Raw genomic sequence first — 16,459 nt, 5'->3', positions numbered from 1 at the left:
CTGATGTTAGGGGCCCGGCAGGATGTCCGTCCAGTCACCGCGGGTTCCCGAGCTGGAGGGGAAACGCCTCTGGGAGCCGGCGCTGGCGCGGAGTTGGCAGCTGTGCCACGTCGCAGACAGGGGGAGGTTTTCCAGCTGGTTCTCTCAGTTTACCCTCCGCGCCTTCAACCTCCACGTCGGGACTCGGATTGGCCAGGCCCGAGGGGCGGGCCAGCGAGGAGTTCCACTGCGCCGGCGCGAGGTTTCTCTGCGCAGAACAGCAGGCCCCACCCCCTTCTTTTTCCAATTCAGCCACCGAGGGATACAGAACTGTCGTGCGTATGCCTTCTGTGGCGTCCTCGCTTTGCGGCTGCTGCTTCTCCACGGCTCTCCCCTTCCCCCGCTCCTCTCCCTGACGGCTTACTTTGCGGCAGCGCCGAGAACCCCACCCCCTTTCTCTGCGGAATCACCATGGCGGCTGGGGTAAGTTTGCCGGCTCCGGCGATCCGGGTCGCGGTATCCAACGCCATCCTCTGCCGGAATAGGGCTCTCCGGGGTCAGAGGAGTTCTGGAGGCGAGTGGGGAAGTGATCCGGGGTCTGGAGACCGTACTGTTGGAGTGCAAGGCTTCCAGGCCCTGGAGGGGAACTGAGGCTGGGACTCTTGGAGGCCAAAGAGGTGGAAGGGTCTCGGGTAGAGGAGAAAAGAGATGTCGGATCCTGGCCGTCTGGGGCCTGAGAAAGGGGTTCGGGTTCGTTGCCGCCTCGAGACGTGGGATCCCGGCAGGTTGACAGAACTTTTGCGACCGTTTTGTGGGGCAGCCACAGGGACGGGGTGAAGAGGAGGGTCTTTGTGGTTAGGTACGGCTGTCTCCGGTTGAGGGTCGTCCAGCGGGGAGGTTTGGGAACGGGAGGACTATCCGGACGGGGGAGTCAGAACGTGCTGGCCGGGTTAATAGAAGGAGAAGGCAACGCCAGGGAACTCACTGCGGGACAGGACCGGAGGGACGGGACGCGTGACAAGAAGGAGTGGTCCTTTGGGGAGATCGAGTTGGTTTAGGAGGAGAAGATGCCATTCGGTTTCTCCGTGGCTCTTCTGAGGGGAACTCGGAAGCGGTCGGGGTGTGTGAGACACAAGGGTGCTGCTTTGGAAGGGGTGCGCGGCTCAGCAGTGGAGTAGGCAGGTACTCGCTAACCATCAATGAATGAAACCAAGGCTCCGGGAAGGGAGGAGTGTATGTTTGTTGGCGGGTGGAGTCTGAGGGAGCTACAAGTTCTGGGTTTCTGGACAGATATATTTGAGGTGAGAATGATTCTAGAGATGTCCTTCCTTAGGGAAGGTCAAGCCTGTCCGCAAGCTTTATTTAGCAGTTGGTGTGTAGTTCTGTCTTCGGTATTTCAGAGGACTCTGATTACACATGACAGATACTAGAGAGAGCTCGGTTCACCGGGGGAGTAAAAGTGACTTGAACAGGTTGGGAATAACTCAGGGAATTTATCCTGGGAGATGACATTTAGGACTGAGACCTTTTTACTCATGAATACCACCCTCCTTTTCCCCATAGACCCTGTACACATATCCTGAAAACTGGAGGGCCTTCAAGGCCCTCATTGCTGCTCAGTACAGCGGGGCTCAGGTCCGCGTGCTCTCCGCACCACCCCACTTCCACTTTGGCCAAACCAACCGCACCCCTGAATTTCTCCGTAAATTTCCTGCAGGCAAGGTAAGTAAGAAAGTGCACAGGGGTCTTTGGTCCCGAGAACTCAAGGAGCCCTGAGATTGTCTCACTCTGAAGATGGTCTCCATCTTTAAAAGGGAGCTTTCCATATAACCTTTTTTTTTTTTTTTTTACATTTTAGTGATTTAAAGTTCTTTTTATTTTGAGATAAATGTTGATTTACATGTAGTTAGAAGTAATGCAGAGCTGTCCAGTGATTGTTATAAAATTCACAGGTTGCTTTGTGTTTGTGGGAGAGAGTTTTGATTGATTGCGGTGGAAATGTATCAGGTATTGCCCTGAGCCGACCAAGGGGCTTACAGAGATCCACAAATAACCTTGCTAAACAAAGGAGACAAATGCTGTGTGGGGAGCCATTCTTTCAAGTACACGGACAGAGATATGACACTTGGTTTTTTGATCTTTTGCCCATTTGGGGGATTTTATACAGACATAATACCTAAATCTTTGTGGTTTCTTATGAGAGTTTAGATTGTAAGGTATAGCAAATTACTTAAATATTTGTAGTTCATGGGTTAGAGTTAGTACCAGTAGTGTTTATCAATAGTTTGTTTAGTAAGGGTTGTCAGCCTTACGTAAGAACTTTTATCCAAAATGATTGGAGTTCCTGAGATTGGCTAGTGAAAAGTTACTGTGATTTTTACTTATTTTTTTGAATTTTACTTATCTTTTTGATTGTTTTGCCCCAGGTTCCAGCATTTGAGGGTGACGATGGATTTTGTGTGTTCGAGAGCAATGCCATTGCCTACTATGGTAATTTGCAGTGGGTGTGGGAATGGGAAGATCTGGAATGAAGGAGTTAGGAGAGGATGAGGGTGAGCTGGAGTGTGTAGAAGAGGAATTTTCATGGACTTGGATTGATGTTGGCATGACCCCAAAGTTCTGACCTTTGTGTTCTGCCTCTGCAGTGAGCAATGAGGAGCTGCGGGGAAGTACTCCCGAGGCAGCAGCCCAGGTGGTGCAGTGGGTGAGCTTTGCTGATAGCGACATAGTGCCCCCAGCCAGTACCTGGGTCTTCCCCACCTTGGGCATCATGCACCACAACAAGCAGGTAAGCCTTGGGACTGGGGGAGAAGCCAAGGGCAGGGATGGCATCAACTCCTGAGTGTCAGGGAGTAAGAAATAAAATAGATTGAGAAAAGGAGATGCTAAGAATATGTGGATAATTAAAGACCTCATCGTCAGGGTGTGAATTTTGAGCACTGTGGTTGATGGTATCTGGGTTCTTTGTCACACAGATCCACTGGAAGTGGTGCCTGTTGAGAGTGGTCAGAGAAGAGATCTCTGCTGTAGAAAAGCTATCCCAGATGGTAGGGGAGTGGTTAAGCCAGGTGATCTCTGAGGTCCCTTCTAAAATCCAAAGATAAAGGACTAGGTCAGTGTAGTGGGAAATTCATCTAGACTCCACCATGAAGAAATTGGGTGTCGAGAGCTTCATTTGTCATACATTGGGAATGATCTCGGATCTGATTCCATTGAGAGGGGATGGGAATGAGCCAGAATTTAGTAAATGAAATGAAATGAAATGAAACAGAACCAACCTTGGTTCTGTTGCTAGGGGGAGGGGAACAGGGAAAGGGATGGGTACCTGCTATTAAGTTTTTGATCATTTTAAATCAATAGGCCACAGAGAATGCAAAGGAGGAAGTGAGGCGAATTCTGGGCCTACTGGATGCTCACTTGAAGACGAGGACTTTCCTGGTGGGCGAACGTGTGACACTGGCTGACATCACAGTTGTTTGCACCCTGTTGTGGCTCTATAAACAGGTGACGTTTATAAAGAATCACGTCGGCAGAGGGTAGGGAGGGAGGGTAGAAACGAAGTGATGAATGATTCTTCCAGGTTACCCTTATTCTGCCAAGGACTTGGATATGAGTGTGTGTCTGGTAACAACTAGGGATCTTAAGTTTGAGTACCCTGACTGCTTTCCCTCCTTCTGAGAAGTTAGGTAACGTTCTGTTTCCTGACTTTCTGTTTGGCAGTGAAGATGTTTAGTTTGTTTCCGTACTTTTTGGGAAATCCAGCTGTGCTTGTGTTTAGTTGTAAAGATATAAGTAGGGCTGGTAGCTTCAGTACCAAGGTCTTTTGGAGGCAGGCTAGGTTCAGTTTTTGGTTTCATTACTGACTAGTTGTAGGTAGAGGTATGTGTGTGTGTGTGAGAGAGGGGGAGAGAATTCCTTTAGTTCTTTTCCTTGTAAGTTATAAAACCAGTGAGGTGGTAATTAGTCTTGAGGTTACTGGGTCAGAGAACATGACGTGTTGAATGCAGAGCAGTACCTCTTTTTAAAAAGGTTTTTTTTTTTGGTAAAGATTTTATTTATTTGACAGAGATCACAAGCAGGCAGAGAGGAGGAAGCAGGCTCCCCGCCGAGCAGAGAGCCCAATGCGGGGCTCGATCCCAGGACCCTGAGATCATGACCTGAGCAGAAGGCAAAGGCTTTAACCCACTGTGCCACCCAGACGCCCCTTTTTTTTAAAAGTTAAAAAAATTTTTTTTTTTTTTTAAATTTAAAAGTTTTTTAGTTATTTATTTGAGAGAGAGAGACAGAGCACAGGCAGGAGAATGGCAGAGAGAGAGGGAGAAGCAGGCTTCTCACTGAGTAAGGAACCCGACATGGGGCTCTATCCCAGGACCCTGGGATTATGACCCGAGCCGAAGACAGAGGCTTTAACCCACTGAGCCACCCAGGTGCCCTAGTACACTTTTTTTTTTTTTTTAAAGATTTTATTTATTTATTTGACAGACAGAGACCACAAGTAGGCAGAGAGGCAGAGAGAGGGAAGCAGGCTCCCTGCTGAGCATAGAGCCTGATGCGGGGCTCCATCCCAGGACCCTGAGATCATGACCTGAGCCGAAGGCAGCGGCCTAACCCACTGAGCCACCCAGGCGCCCCTGGTACACTTTTTTTTCTTTTTAATTTATTTATTTGAGAGAGAGCAAGATCACAAGAGGCCCAACCAACGGAGCCACCCAGGTGTCCCAGCAGCTCTTGGACTGATACTAGTCCAGAATAGTAGTGTGATAATTGGGGGCAAAAAGTACCTACTTGTGGGCGCCTGGGTGGCTCAGTGGGTTAAAACCTCTGCCTTTGGCTCAGGTCATGATCCCAGGGTCCTGGGATCGAGCCCCGCGTCGGGCTCTCTGCTCATCGGGGAGCCTGCTTCCTCCTTTCTCTCTGCCTGCCTCTCTGCCTGCTGTGATCTCTGTCTGTCAAATACATAAATAACATCTTTTTAAAAAAAAAAAAAAAGTACCTACTTGTGTTCCCTTGTGTTTTGTATGTGTGTGTGGTTTTTTTTTTTTTTTTTTTTTTTTTTTAAACAGACAGTGAGAGAGGGAATGCAAGCAGCTGGAGTGGGAGAGGGAGGAGCACGCTTGCAGCTGAGTAGGGAACCGGATGGGGGCTCCACCCCCGGCAGGGATCATGACCTGAGCCAAAGGCAGATGCTTAACAACTGAGCTGCCCACGCGCCTCAAATAAATAAAAATCTTTTTTTTTTTTTAAGATTTTATTTATTTATCAGAGAGAGAGAGGGAGAGCGAGCGAGCACAGGCAGACAGAATGGCAGGCAGAGGGAGAAGCAGGCTCCCCGCCGAGCAAGGAGCCCGATGTGGGACACATCCCAGGACGCCGGGATCGTGACCCGAGCCGAAGGCAGCTGCTCAACCAACTGAGCCACCCAGGTGTCCCAAATAAATAAAAATCTTAAGAGAAAAGAAAAGAAAACCCAGGGGCGCCTGGGTGGCTCAGTGGGTTGGGCCGCTGCCTTTGGCTCAGGTCAGGATCTCTCAGGGTCCTGGGATCGAGCCCTGCATCAGGCTCTTTGCTCAGCAGGGAGCCTGTTTCTCTCTCTCTCTCTCTCTCTGCCTGCCTCTCTGCCTACTTGTGATCTTTCTCTGTCAAATAAATAAATAAAATCATTTTTTTAAAAATGAAGGAAAGAAAAGAAAACCTAAATACTGTAGAACCAGTACTATAGAACTGACTGCTCTAGTCTGTCTCCATGACAAAGATTATTTTCGCTCTGATCTTAGCAAACTAAAAGATGGTAAAAGAGGGGCGCCTGGGTGGGTCAGTGGGTTAAAGCCTCTGCCTTCGGCTCAGGTCATGATCTCAGGGTCCTGGGATCGAGCCCCGCATTGGGCTCTCTGCTCATCGGGGAGCCTGCTTACCCCTCTCTCTCTGCCTGCCTCTCTGCCTGCTTGTGATCTCTGTCTGTCAAATGAATTAAAAAAAAAAAAAAAAGGTGGTAAAGGAGTTTGTTGCGAAGCTAAGTTTAGTTTAAAGGACTGTTTGGTATTCTGAAATACTTTTTGCTTTTTTTTTTGTTGTTGTTAAGAATGTTGCTAGGTCCTGAAGTTTGGTGAAAGAAAAATATGTATCATGTGTAGATAGTTTCTGTTACCTTGTTTATTTGGCAGAAGGAGTATTGGTAGCTGTGTTGCCCCACCTCTGTATTTAGTTTGACATGTAACTTTTTTTTAAAGGATTTAATTGATGTATTTGAGAAAGAAATAGAAAAAGAGCATGAGCTGGGGGGAGGGCAAAGGGACAGGGAGAAGTAGGGTCCCCACTGAGACGGAGCCCCACTGGGGGCTCGATTGATCCCGGGACTCTAGGATCATAACCCGAGCTGAAGGCAGACACCTAACTGACTGAGCCCCCCAGGCGCCCTGACACATGACATTTGAGATTGGAATGTGTTGGTGTGACGTGGTTTTGTAAAAGGGCTAAGGTGCCGTATGAACATGTCTACCAGCTAGATTTGTAGTAAACGGAGGATGGGATCAAGTATCCATTAAGTTGGACTGTAGTGTTAAAAAGAGGAGGGTAAATGGGAAGTAGCCTTCCAGGGTAAGATGGTGTTCTAGGGAGCTGCCCTCTCAGGGGTTGAGAGAAGGTGGAGCTTTGGTGTAGAGAAAGACAAAGCTCTCTGACTTGAAACCCCTCAAGACCTTTCTCTCCTTTGCTTCTTCCACCCTTATGTTGTGACAGGTCCTGGAGCCTTCTTTCCGCCAGGCCTTCCCCAATACCAACCGCTGGTTCCTCACCTGCATTAACCAGCCCCAGTTCCGGGCTGTCTTGGGGGAGGTGAAACTCTGTGAGAAGATGGCCCAGTTTGATGGTGAGTCTGGAGGTAGAGGAGCATGTGGCCCAGCTCGGGGCTGTTCGCTCAGTCTCCATCCCTTGATTTCCCATCAGGCTTCTGGGTTACGTGGACCCACAGAATGCGGGCTGTCCTATGTAGTGTCCTGTGTTTTATAGGCATACGTACTTTCCCTCCTTAGTGTTCACATACAGGAGTCACAGTGCATGTGTGTGTTTGTTGCTGAGTATTGTGTTTGTGCTGCAGGACATACAGGGAGCGGGTGACAGAGCAGTGCGGAGCTTAGATTCCACAGTTGCCCAGCAGTGGGTTTCCGTTCCCTTGCTCACTGCCTGCCTTTGGATGCATACGGAGAGAGGCAGGATGCTGACTTCTCTCCCTTTCTCTGCGCCAGCTAAAAAGTTTGCAGAGAGCCAGCCTAAAAAGGACACCCCACGGAAAGAGAAAGGTTCTCGGGAAGAGAAGCAGAAGCCCCAGGCTGAGCGGAAAGAGGAGAAGAAGGCTGCTGCCCCTGCTCCTGAGGAGGAGATGGATGAATGTGAACAGGCATTGGCTGCTGAGCCGAAGGCCAAGGACCCCTTCGCTCACCTGCCCAAGAGGTAAGGATATTAGAGGGAAGGGGGCATGAGATTCAAGAAGGCCAGTTTTTGCCTTTGTGTGTTCCCCTCTCATAGCTAGGACCATTTTAGGTTGTCCATATAAAATTGAAAGATGTCTTGTTTGCAAGGAAAACAACTTCTTGAGTTTATCCTCGAGAATTGGGTAAATTTTTTTTAAACATTTATTTAAGAGAGAAGGGAGTGTGTGCACACAAGCAGTGGGGGAGGGACAGAAGGAGAGGGAGAAGCAGACTCCCCGCTGAGCAGGGAGCCTGATGTGGGGCTCTCGGGCTCCATCCCAGGACTCTGGGATCATGATCAGAACCGAAGGCAGATGCTTCACTGACTGAGCCACCCAGGCGCCCTATGTGAGGAAATGGTATAAACATCCTCATTGAGAAGGGACGGTGACCGTGACTCCCTAGTGCCTGTCTGCTGCATTGTTTCCCAGATGGGGGAATAGAACCCCTGAAGAAGGAAGAAGATGGGATGGTCTTCACCCCATCCACTGCCAGCCTTTTCAGTAAAGGTTGGGGTTCTTGAAAGAAAAGAATACAGTGAAAGGAAGCTTGTTGGTTTTCCCAGAAGGGGGCATCCAGTACTTGCCTGCTATCTGTACTCAAGTCCTCAGCTAGTGCCCTGGCGTTTATTAGAATTGCATTAGGAGACCTCTGTTGTCAGCGGCCACTTCACGTAGTTCTTGCTCCTGCTTTTCTCACTCACTCACTCTGCCTTTCCCAAAGCTGTCCACCATCTCACTAGTTGGTCTGTTGGGGTTCAACAGGGTTCACCCTCCCCCGTTTTGTAATGGTGGGGTTTTTTTTTTTTTTTTAAAGATTTTATTCTGTGGGGACGCCTGGGTGGCTTAATTGGTTAAGCAGCTGCCTTCGGCTCAGGTCATGATCCCGGCGTCTTGGGATCAAGTCCCTCATTGGGCTCCTTGCTCGGTGGGGAGCCTGCTTCTCCCTCTCCCTCTGCCTGCCATTCTGTCTGCCTGCGCTCGCTCTCTCTCCCTTTCTCTCTCTGACAAATAAATAAAATCTTAAAAAAAAAAAAAGATTTTATTTTGTGGAGGGTGTGCAGAGGGAGGCAGAGAGAAGCAGACTCCCAAATGGGGCTTGATCTCTGTGAGGTCATGACCTGAGCCGAAATCAAGGGTCAGGTGCTTAACTAACTGAGCCGCCCAGGCTCTCCTTGTAATGGTTTTTAACATTTTTAAGAAATTAAAAAAAATTTTTTTTTAAAGATTATTTATTTATTTGACATAGATCACAAGTAGGCAGAGAGGCAGGCAGAGAGAGAGATGGGGAGAAGCAGGCTCCCTGCCGAGCAGGGATCGTGACCCGAGCCAAAGGCAGAGGCTTTAACCCACTGAGCCACCCAGGTGCCCCTGTCATGTTTTTTTATGGCATAAATTAGCATGAAGGTGCACACTGCTGGTGGGCAGAATAGGGGCATGGGGACTTGTAAATGATGAGCATCCTAGCACAGATGGTCACAGTGGGCACTGCTCTTCCCCATTTGGGGAGAAAGAAGTGTAATCTTGGGCCTAGGCACTTCATACATGACCAAGGAAGCCTTCAGATGAAGCTTCTCTTTACAGATGTATTTCTTTTTGAACTGAGGTGGTTGACCTTGAACCGAATACAAGGACAGGTCAGGAGTGAGCAGGAGTTTTGGTGTGTGTACATAAGCTGTGATAACTAACTTGAGTTACGTGTGCTCTTGTAACATGGACCCAGTTAATTGTTAGCTAGAGATTTTCACGTATATTAGGTATGTATATTTTGGGCAGAAAATAGATCACCAGTAGACTGAAAATTGTTAATAAACTTATATCCTGAGGTGCCTGGGTGGCTCAGTTGTTAAGCGTCTGTCTGCCTTTGGCTCAGAGTCCTGGGATGGAGCCCTATGCCGGGTTCCCTGCTCAGTAGGGAGCTTGCTATTCCCTCTCCCACTCTCCCTGCTTGTGTTCCCTCTCTCGGTGTGTCTTTCTCTGTCAAATAAATAAATAAAATCTAAAAATTAAAAAAATAAATAATGTAATTGAGTTAAAAAAAAAACCAACTTACCTCCTTTTGGGAATATTGATTCATACCACTTTTTTTTTTTTTTAAAGATTTTATTTGACAGAGAGATCACAAGTAGGCAGAGAGATAGGCAGAGGGAGAGGAGGAAGCAGGCTCCCTGCTGAGCAGAGAGCCTGATGCAGGGCTCCATCCCAGGACCCTGAGGTCATGATCTGAGCCAAAGGCAGAGGCTTAACCCACTGAGCCACCCAGGTGCCCAGGTTCATACCAGTTAGCAGTATTACTCTGGTTCTCTTTTGGGCTGGCAAGAGATCTTCCGTAGGATTTTTAATGCAAAGGTAATGTCTTCAAAGATGAAGGCTGCTATATGTCAATAGTTGGTTCTGGCTCCTTTTTTTTTTTTTTTTTTAAAGATTTTATTTATTTGCAAGAGAGCACAAGCAGGGGGGAAGGTTAGAGGGAGAGGAGCAAGCCGACTCCCTGCTGAGCACGAAGCCCCACACATGACTCTATCCTAGGACTCTATGATCAGTACCTGAGCCCAAGGCAGACGCTTAACCAACTGAGCCACCCAGGTGTCCCAGTTTCAGTCCTTCTAAGGCCTTCCAGCTACACTTGTTTCCGGAACGGTTCAGAGCTTGTCCTCATTTGGGGGGAAATGGATACAACATGGTCATAAATTATGAAGTTCTAACAGCTCAGGAAGGTGTGAAGAAAAAAATCCCTGGTCCCTTTTTCAGATGGTTGGAGTAGAAGCTCCTTAGAGGAGGTCTCCGTTGTATTTTTGGGAAGGACCATAGGACCCAGGGTTCAAGGACAGCATCTGCTTTGCTATATTCTAACAGTGGGCAGGTCACCCCACTTAACCTTATCTGGGAAGAGGGAAAGGAATGGTTTTTAACTCTGGGTTTGTTGGCATTATTTATAGTAATGAACAATGGAGCCAATTAAACATTTAGTAAGGGTTTTTTTTTTTTTGTTTTTTTTTTTTTTTTCTCCCCAATTTATTTATTTTCAGAAAAACAGTATTCATTATTTTTTCACCACACCCAGTGCTCCATGCAAGCTGTGCCCTCTATAATACCCACCACCTGGTACCCCAACCTCCCACCCCCCTGCCACTTCAAACCCCTCAGACTGTTTTTCAGAGTCCATAGTCTCTCATGGTTCACCTCCCCTTCCAATTTACCCAAATTTAGTAAGGGTTTTTAAAAATAGGTTTATGGGGCGCCTGGGTGGCTCAGTGGGTTAAGCCGCTGCCTTCGGCTCAGGTCATGATCTCAGGGTCCTGGAATCGAGTCCCGCATCAGGCTCTCTGCTCAGCAGGGAGCCTGCTTCCTCCTCTCTCTCTCTGCCTGCCTCTCTGCCTACTTGTAATCTCTCTGTCAAATAAAATCTTAAAAAAAAAATAGGTTTATGGCACAGTCATACAGTAGAGTATTATTTAGCCATTAAAACATTTGTAAAAGGGGTGCCTGGGTGGGTCAGTGGGTTAAAGCCTTTGCCTTCAGCTCAGGTCATGATCTAAGGATCCTGGGATCAAGCCCTGCATCGGGCTCTCTGCTCAGCGGAAGCCTGCTTCCTCCTCTCTTTTTGCCTGCCTCTCTGCCTACTTGTGATCTCCATCAAATAAATAAATAAATAAATAAATTAAAAAAAAAATTTGTAAAGGGCGCCTTGGTTACTCAGTGAAGTGTCTGCCTTCGACTCAGATCATGATCCTGGTGTCCTGGGATTGAGCCCCGCATTGGGCTCTGTGCTCAGTGGGGAGTCTGCTTCTCCCTCTCCCTCTGACCTTCCCCCTTGCTTGTGTTCCCATGTTGTCTCTCGCAAATGAATAAATAGAAAATCTTAAAACATTTGTGAAAAAGAATCCCTGGTAGGGTGACAGTATTAAATGATGAAAGGCACAAAACTACACAAAACTGGTCTTTGGAGAGCCACCAGCTGGAAGTACACGAATATACTAATCATTTCTCTTGTTTGCTGGCATTGCCAGTGATTTTCTTCAGTCAGCATGTGGTTTTATAACTGGAAAGAAAAGAAAGAGCACCCTGCCATGAGGGGAGGGACTCTGCACAGCGAGCCTTCTCAGCACTGTGCCAAGTTGCTGCAAGGCTCTAACCCTTAGGTCTTTGCAGCATCTGGACTTGTTCCTGGGCAGAGTGACTCAAGGCCACGGGTGTAAGGTCTGGGGCGGAGGCCTTATGATAACGTTTGCCGGTTACATGGCTGTCACACTGTAGTGTGTGTAACCCGAAGAGGCCTGTGGTGGTGGTGGGGGAGAGTTCGGTGATTCAGGGACTGAGTGTGACTCAGTGGGAAAGGGCCCTGGAGGGGGTGGCTGCGGAGAAGGAGCGCACATTCTGGGTCTCCACCAGGGGGCAGCAGTTGGCTGCACTTTCCTCGGGGCAGGGCTTCCCTCCGGCCCACGTGGGTCCTACCCTCCTGGAGCTTAGCTGACTTAGGCCTGAGATAGGGAGCAGAGGAGTGCCCTGGCCCCTGGTTATATGCCCTTAGCTCTCCTCCCTTGCAAAGTTGTACACATCTGCCAATCCAGTGACCTCTTCCTTTAAACCAGTACATTTTTAGTGAAATTTGCCCTTAGTTTCTCTTAGCCTGGCAACCCTTTGTTGCTTCAGTAGGACCTTCTCCACATTGACCTTGCTTTTTTCCTCCATTCAGTACCTTTGTGTTGGACGAATTTAAGCGCAAGTACTCCAATGAGGACACACTCTCTGTGGCGCTGCCGTATTTTTGGGAGCACTTTGATAAGGATGGCTGGTCTCTGTGGTACGCTGAGTACCGCTTCCCTGAAGAGCTCACCCAGACCTTCATGAGTTGCAACCTCATCACTGGTAAGAAGAGAGTGGGTCGAGGAAGAGGAAGGTGGGGGGAACAAGGCCGTCGGTGATGTGATTCTAAAAAGACTGCATGTTCTCCCTCGCCCCTTCAGGAATGTTCCAGCGGTTGGACAAACTGAGGAAGAATGCCTTTGCCAGTGTCATCCTCTTTGGAACCAACAACAGCAGCTCCATTTCTGGAGTCTGGGTCTTCCGAGGCCAGGAGCTTGCCTTTCCGGTGAGGAAAGGTGTAGGGGAGGAGCCTGTCTCTTCAGGGTGGGGCAAGGGGGTGGGAAGTCCACCTTCATTCCTGTGCTTGTAGGCATTCGGAGAGTGCAAGGAATGTGCACAGGAAGGACTGCCATGGTCACGGGCATTTTAGGATCTGATGACATGCTTCTGAGCTGGAAGTAACAGGTGTGGGACAGTGTCTGGTAACCTGACCACGTGCTTAATCTGGCTTTCTCTCCCCAGCTGAGTCCAGATTGGCAGGTGGACTACGAGTCATATACCTGGCGGAAACTGGATCCTGGCAGCGAGGAGACCCAGACGCTGGTTCGAGAGTACTTTTCCTGGGAGGGGGCCTTCCAGCATGTGGGCAAAACCTTCAATCAGGGCAAGATCTTCAAGTGAACATCTCTTGCCGTCGCCTAGTTGCCTGTACCTGCCCTTCAGGGAGATGGTGGTCATTAAAGGAAACTGAACATTGAACTCTTACCTGTCCTGCCTCCTTTATGAGTGATGGCTTCTTCAAAGGGAAGTCGATATGTTGAAGCAGGGTATTTTCTGGGCCTGCAGTACCTTCTTTTGCAGGAGAGAGTCTTAGAAGGGTAGAGGAGAGGTCTCTGTTTTGACTGTATTCGCCCTGCCTGTACTGTGATCACTGACTTTTGGCCTAGCTGGGAGAGGCCGGATGCAGTTGGGTCGGGTGGTGGCATAGGGCTTTGGAACTGCCTAAGTCTTCAGGACCAGATTGCTAAGGCACGATAGCATAGTTTGTGGAGGAAGTTCACGTTATTTCTCACAGATGCCCTGGGAGGGAGGGAGGTGGGGGCACTGAGGGTCTTGGTTGAAATATTTCAAGCAGGAATACCAGTCGCAGACTACTCAGAACAGGACTGGCCTGTTGCCTCTAGACTGGCTGTGGATCATCTCTGGGGTAGTCCTACTTTCTCACAAGGAAGTGGGGTTCAGAGATTTAAGAGACTTGCCTGTGGAGATGGGATTTTGACCCCAGTGGCTGTCACTGGAACCCATGCTGGAAATGTGCCCGGCTGCTTCCTGGAACTTGGGACAGTCCTGACTTGCCACCTAAGAACCCCACTCAGACCTGGGAGTACTGTATTCTCTCTCTTGAGCTTAATGCCCTTCTCACAGGTTCTTGTTCCTACTGTTCCTGTTTCTGTTGTCTGAAGAGCATCAAAGGTCTCCCCGTGTTATTACACACGGTGAAGTTGGAAAGCTCCAGTTTGATTCACATTCTGAGGCAGATGTAGAAACAGTCACGACTCAACCTTTGGTCTCTAGTTTATGGTTTTACGTGTGTTCTTTCTCTCCCACCTTTAGTCCAAGCGTAGAGAAGGGCTTAGCTGGGAGGGGAAGAAGGTGGTCTTCCCAGGTACAGATGGTCTGGTAGCTCGGGAGGGGGCTAGGCTTGTCATCTCTCTGGGTACTTGGGCTACAGCCAGGGTTCTGGGAAGAATGGGCGGAGCAGAGTCCCCATGTGGAATCCAGCTGGGCGAGGATGGGCTCGTTCTTGCTCAGGGTTTGCTCCCTGGCAGGTCATCTGGAGTTGGATCCAAACTTGCCACCTGTCTTGCTTCCGAGCATTCCAGGCTGCTCCTGGTTAGGATCTAAAAGTGCTAGTTGCCGGCTGGGTTGGGCCAGGCACTCAGTGCCAGGGCCTCACCTAACCTGTCAGACTCCCTTCCCAGATTCCGTTTCCCACCACACCTCCCTGCTTCTCTGCTTGTGTAATCTTTACCACCCCCCCTTCCTGGTATCCTTGACCTTCCAGGTAGCTGAGGAGTTAGTCTGGAGAGACCCCAGTTCTGTAAGGTCTGAAGGGGCAGGTCAGAGAGGCCCAGAAGTGGGACCGAGCTGGGGAAAATGGGGTTTCTGCTGGGTGGGCCACAGCAGACCTGGCACCGCATGTGGACTGGGCTGGTCTGGGGGACCCCGCCTCCCAACCTCCCTCGGACTGCAGGAAGAGTGACTCATCCCCACGTCCTGCCTCCTGGGCCTCAGGGTCTGGTGGTTTGGTGCAGAGGAGAGTGGCCAGGTTGTTGGATGAGAAGAGGCCTGTGCTTGGGGGCCGGCCAGTACCCACAAACGGAGGTGGGGGGGGCAGCCCAAGGGGAGGGTGTTGAGACCTGGGGTGGGTTGGCTATCAGCCTCCGAAGCCAGATGGACCTAGAGGGCTTCTGCCCTGCCCTGGTGGGCAAAAAAGAGGTTAACAGCAGGAGTTTCTAGCGGCAGATGTGGGGCAGGGAAAGAGGGGAGGGCCATCTGGAGTTGGTGCGGTCCCGCCCTGCCCAGAGGAGCCCTGAGTCACCGCCCAGCCTGGGGCTTTGGGGCTGTGCTTAGGACTGGCGGCCTCCCTATCCCGATCCCGGCCCCTGCCGGGCTCCCCCGCTCCTCCCGGCTCCTCCCGGCCCCGCCCAGCTCGCCTCGGCGTGGCGGGTGAGCGCCTGTGAGCGCCTGCGCCAGGGGGACGCCTCTGGTTGTTGGGCCCATTTCCTGACATGCCGGGGAGGCTTGTGACACTAGTGCACCACCTGGAGCTGGCATCCGGGAGCCCAGGCTGCAGCGCGTGCCTCCTGGGTCCCCAGCCATGGTCATGGGGCCAAAAGGGAAGGGGGAGTTGGGAGCGGGCTGGGCCTGAGAACAGGGGTGATCTTGGAGATGCAAGGAGGAAGCCGTTTTATCCACTTACTGGGCAAAATCTTAAGAGCGTCCAAAAAAGGAGGTGGAGAAAGGAGAGGAGTCTGGGCTCAGGTGCATTTGACTACGGATGAAATCTTTATTTTAGTTCCGTATAGTTATGTTAGTTTCGGGTGTGCCATTGAGTGATTTCACACTAACACGCGGCGCTCAGTGCTCATCAGGGCACTCCCTCGTCCCCATCCCCTGTTCTCCCCCGCCCCCTCTGCCAGGGGAACCATCAGTTCTCTCTAGTTAGTCTATTTCTTGGTTTCTCTCTCTCTTTTTTTCCTTTGTTCGTTTGTTTCTTCAATTCTACCTATGAGTGACATCATAGCGTATTTGTCTTTCTCTGACTTACTTCATTTAGCGGGATAACTCTCCAGCGCCATCCATGTCCTCGCCGCAGATAAAATCTGCACCGAGCCCAGCGTGTGAATGGAAACGCCTGAGACTTGGTTCAGCCTGTGTAGAAACCGGTAGATACTGGTTATAAGCAATTATTTGTTTTAGCTTTGTTGGCCTCTGCTTAAGTCACTTATTAAAAAGCCAAAGCCTTTAAAGTTCTTCCAAGAAAGACCTAGATTGTCTTCTTTTTTTCATGTCCTATTTGAGCTGGAGCTGGACAGCTGCTCTGCACACTGGGTCAGACCCGGCCCACCAGCTGCCCACATGCCCCAAATGTGCCACTTCCCCATTTGAGAGGTGGGGGAAGGGTCTAGAATGTCAAAGGGAGTGGAATAAAGTGTTTTGGAGGATCCACCCAGTCATTTCTGAAATTAATACTGTGGTTTTCATGGCAACCAGCACTCTTTGTCCTCAGAACCCAAAACTTTCCCTCTGCACATCAAAGGGGTTTTCCTGGGTGGCTGTGGCTTCCCTGGCCCACCCCTCCAGCTGTATCTACACTGGAGGGTAACTTCCCTGACTTGCTCTGGTCCCCTGTGCATTTGAATGGAGTTCTGGGGTCCTCACCCCTCTTCTGCATGTCTCCCCTAATGCTGGGGCCTGAAAATACCAGGGTTCCCAAAAGGTTAGAGACACAGCCACCTGCTCCTGTCTGTTCTAATCAGGCTGGCATGGCTCCCTGGGGGAGGCTGTCATTTTACTCCAGTGGAATTACTGGGGTGTCCCAGAGCTTCAGCACCCAAGGGATGGGTGGAATGGCGGTCAAGGTGGCTGCTGGGCGTTGTGCTGTATTGAATGTCTTGGGAAAGGCAGAATCCCATGGGCATGTGG

At 49.9% G+C, this 16,459-nt stretch overlaps 1 protein-coding gene across 1 annotated transcript; it reads left to right on the top strand.

The window, feature by feature from the left end:
* The first annotated feature begins 306 nt into the window (after positions 1–306).
* On the top strand, positions 307–13,009 carry EEF1G (eukaryotic translation elongation factor 1 gamma). Its single transcript, XM_044259457.1, has 10 exons — positions 307–462; positions 1,543–1,701; positions 2,406–2,469; positions 2,625–2,767; positions 3,340–3,483; positions 6,715–6,844; positions 7,221–7,425; positions 12,141–12,313; positions 12,412–12,536; positions 12,773–13,009. Exons 1-10 carry the CDS (start codon positions 451–453, stop codon positions 12,929–12,931), a joined length of 1,314 nt encoding a protein of 437 aa, XP_044115392.1. The 5' UTR covers positions 307–450; the 3' UTR covers positions 12,932–13,009.
* The last annotated feature ends 3,450 nt before the right edge of the window (positions 13,010–16,459 follow it).

The sequence above is a fragment of the Neovison vison genome, chromosome 7, assembly GCF_020171115.1.
Source record: "Neovison vison isolate M4711 chromosome 7, ASM_NN_V1, whole genome shotgun sequence".
Taxonomy (NCBI): domain Eukaryota; kingdom Metazoa; phylum Chordata; class Mammalia; order Carnivora; family Mustelidae; genus Neogale; species Neogale vison.
This window is presented reverse-complemented; position numbering and strand designations above follow the sequence as displayed.